Source organism: Dermacentor andersoni, chromosome 1 (genome assembly GCF_023375885.2).
Source record: "Dermacentor andersoni chromosome 1, qqDerAnde1_hic_scaffold, whole genome shotgun sequence".
Lineage (NCBI taxonomy): Eukaryota > Metazoa > Arthropoda > Arachnida > Ixodida > Ixodidae > Dermacentor > Dermacentor andersoni.
Window position 1 is genome coordinate 43,359,728 of NC_092814.1, and position 3,034 is coordinate 43,362,761.

Sequence of the window (3,034 nt, forward strand, 5' to 3'; positions counted from 1 at the left end):
TAAGCGTTCGAACGACCAGGGCACTATAACGCTTACCCCCCCTTTCCACTCCGTCGACCGGGTCGCAGGAACGGCGGCCGGCAAGAAAAGGAAAAGTTATGTCATTTGGCACCTGCACCCATTATTCAACTTTCTCACTGCGCCTCTAATCTCATTATTCAAACGAAAGACAATCGCAAATTTTGTTTTCTTTTTATATTTGTGAATTTATTCATTCGCCACCAATACAAGCACTTGGTGCTATCGAAATAGCAGCGCGAACCCGCGAGCAGGTCGCGAAACAACAGGTTGGAGAAGGGACATCCGCTATCGTGTACTGCAATATGGTAGTGCATCGTGCGGGGGCGAAAACGTGGCTCTTTTTGCGATGACGACCGGGAGCGCTGGAGCACGCTAGAGTCACTCTAGAGCACGCCGGTCTACAGTGCTATCTGTCGCTGCAGCCTGAAGTCATTGCTGACAATAATGGTGCAATACAGGGCCTCCGAGATTCGCAATTATAGTTGTCGCGGAGGTCATGCATGTACGTCTGGAGCTCGCCGATTGCTTGCTGTGGTTTTTCCTGCCGCGTTCGCGCATCCTTTATGCGCACGGCGAACGCTGGGTTTGCAAATGTACTTTGTGTGAGTGTGCGTGTGTGTGTGCGCGCGCGCGCGTGCATTGAGGTTCCTGCATGACGATCACAACTCCGAGCTGCTTTAGATCGGGCACATTGAGAGCATTGGCTGTATTTTTGCCCTTCGGCGCCCTTTTACGGAGAGAAATATCTAAACGTTAGCGGCTGCATTCGTCACAAAGCAGTATATTTTTTTTTCTTTAGTGGAACCTGGCGACCGCTTTTCTGGCTGATACAAAATGAATGGAATCCCGTGTAACCGACCAGGCACAGTGCAGGTGCTCTTTCCGGACTGTTCATCCTCGTGTCATTCGAAATGCTAAAAGCATATGCGTGCTTACCGAACGGAACGAGCAGACGAGTGTTTGCTTGTCTTCTGCGACCGAAACGCTGAGCCATTGGCTGAGCAGACGATCAGCGACACTGCATGATCTGCGGTCGGAAACGTGCAAGCATAGACGACGTTATTGATGTATCTTAACAGTTTGTATTATTTATTTTTTTGCAAATTATAAGAATTTCAGTTGTGTTTTGAGAGCGTTTATAAATGCAGGAAGTTTTGCATAACATGTTTAAATTTTGCGCGCTAGGCACGCTGGTCGATCGCAGCGCCTGTCTGGTGGCGTCATCGCAGAAATGGACAATACACTGCCCCATTCTATACACCATACATCCACGCAGGTCGTTCACTAGGTCGTGGTTCTGCCATTGGTTCTGGCTTTATGGCATGCGCGCCAACGTCATTTACGACGTAGTGGGTATGTCGTGGGTGTGCACTTTGTGCACGTGCAGGGGTGCAAGTTTGTTGTCTGCTATGCCAACATGATTTGAATGGTTCGACTATCGTCGGTAACTCTTCACAATGGTGACACTTCCTAATATCTCGTTTCTTGCAAGACATGTCTGTTGCTACGCTGCAACTATGCGGCATCTCTGTTCTGTTCGTCAGTTTTTTTCTCTAGCGCTTCGATCAAAGTTGTGCGTGCACCGAAAACGTAGCTCACTAATTACGCTACGAACTTCATTTACCGAAATCGATTACGTGGAGTTCGAAAACTTTGTGCAGTGTAGCAGCTATGTAGAGCAGCAGCCCAAGTTCGCCCTGCTCAACTTGCCTCGTGTGGGTCATGATGTTCTCGTAGTGCAGCCTAGAATCAAGAAAGGACGCCGGTTGAGGACGGATACTACTACCGCTTTGCAACTCGCTGAAGCAGTCACCCTGTTGGAAACGTTACCAGGTTGGAAAGCCGCAGGCAGGCTGACGCTGAAGACTGACAACGACATGAGGAAGCTAGTATTCAAGTCTGGAAACCTAGAAATAATTCAGGACAGCGTCAAGGAGAAGTCTGCCACTGCTATTTTCATCAATGTCGACATTCTCACAGGTGTCCAGCATGTAGCACTTCAAGAGTTTTTTCGCCTGCCCATTTACGACAGGTACACAGTTGTGCTGAACATTTTTCGCAACCATGCTCACACGAAAGAAGCCAAACTGCAGATAGCTCTTGCCGAGATTCCGTACTACCGTGCCCGCATCTGGCATCTGCACAAGGGCACAGGCCGCAATATGTCTGGCACGGGCCAAACCTACTACGAGCGCCAGCAACAGCTGCTTCGGAGCCGCGAAGCGGCACTCCGCAGGCAGCTGGGCGAACTAACGGGAGAGCGTAGCCTCTTGCGCAAGAAGCGACGCCAGCTTGAGTTCCCCACTGTGGCCGTTGTCGGATACACAAACGCCGGAAAGACTGCGCTCATAAAACAGCTGACGAACGACGACCGTCTACAGCCCCGCGACCAGTTCTTCGCCACGATCGACGTCACCGCGCATGCGGGCCGGCTCAACATGCTGAAGCGTGTCCTCTACATGGACACTGTGGGATTTATCTCGGATATACCTACAACGCTAGTGGCGTCTTTCGCATCGACACTCGAGGACGTAGTCCTCGCAGACGTCATCGTTCATGTGGTAGACCTGAGCCATCCCGACCGCGATGCTCAGCGCAATAACGTTCTCCAAACATTGGAGAACATAGGCGTGCCGCCTAAGCTTCTTGACAGCATTATCGAAGTAGGCAACAAGCTTGACCTATTGCCATCATCGCTGACCGAGAGCAGACGGGAGTACATGCCGATTTCGTGCGTTGATGGCACAGGGCTTGCCGAACTGCGCATCCTCATCGAACAGAGGCTCATCAAAAACACTGGCCGGTCAGTGGAAAGGTTTCGTGTTCCCACAGGAGGATCCGAATACACCTGGTTGTACAGGGAGGGCACTTTCATTTCGTGCACTGTGGACGGTTGTGACAGTAACTATTCCATTGTGGATGTTGTACTCACAACTGCTACAAAGGCAAAGTTTAAACACCTCTTTGGAAGTACATGTGGTGTGGAGTAAAATGAAAATGTCTGTTTACCTAG

The 3,034-nt window shown here is 50.3% G+C and overlaps 1 protein-coding gene across 1 annotated transcript; it reads left to right on the forward strand.

Annotated features, from left to right (window-relative positions):
* Positions 1-1,324: 1,324 nt before the first annotated feature.
* Positions 1,325-3,034, forward strand: LOC126545399 (putative GTP-binding protein 6). The gene has a single exon (XM_050193244.3). The coding sequence runs from the start codon at positions 1,479-1,481 to the stop codon at positions 3,009-3,011; it is 1,533 nt and encodes a 510-aa protein (XP_050049201.1). The 5' UTR covers positions 1,325-1,478; the 3' UTR covers positions 3,012-3,034.

Coding starts and splice junctions, on each gene's coding strand:
- LOC126545399 (XM_050193244.3), top strand. CDS start 1,479: ATGGTGACACTTCCTAATATCTCGTTTCTTGCAAGACATGTCTGTTGC.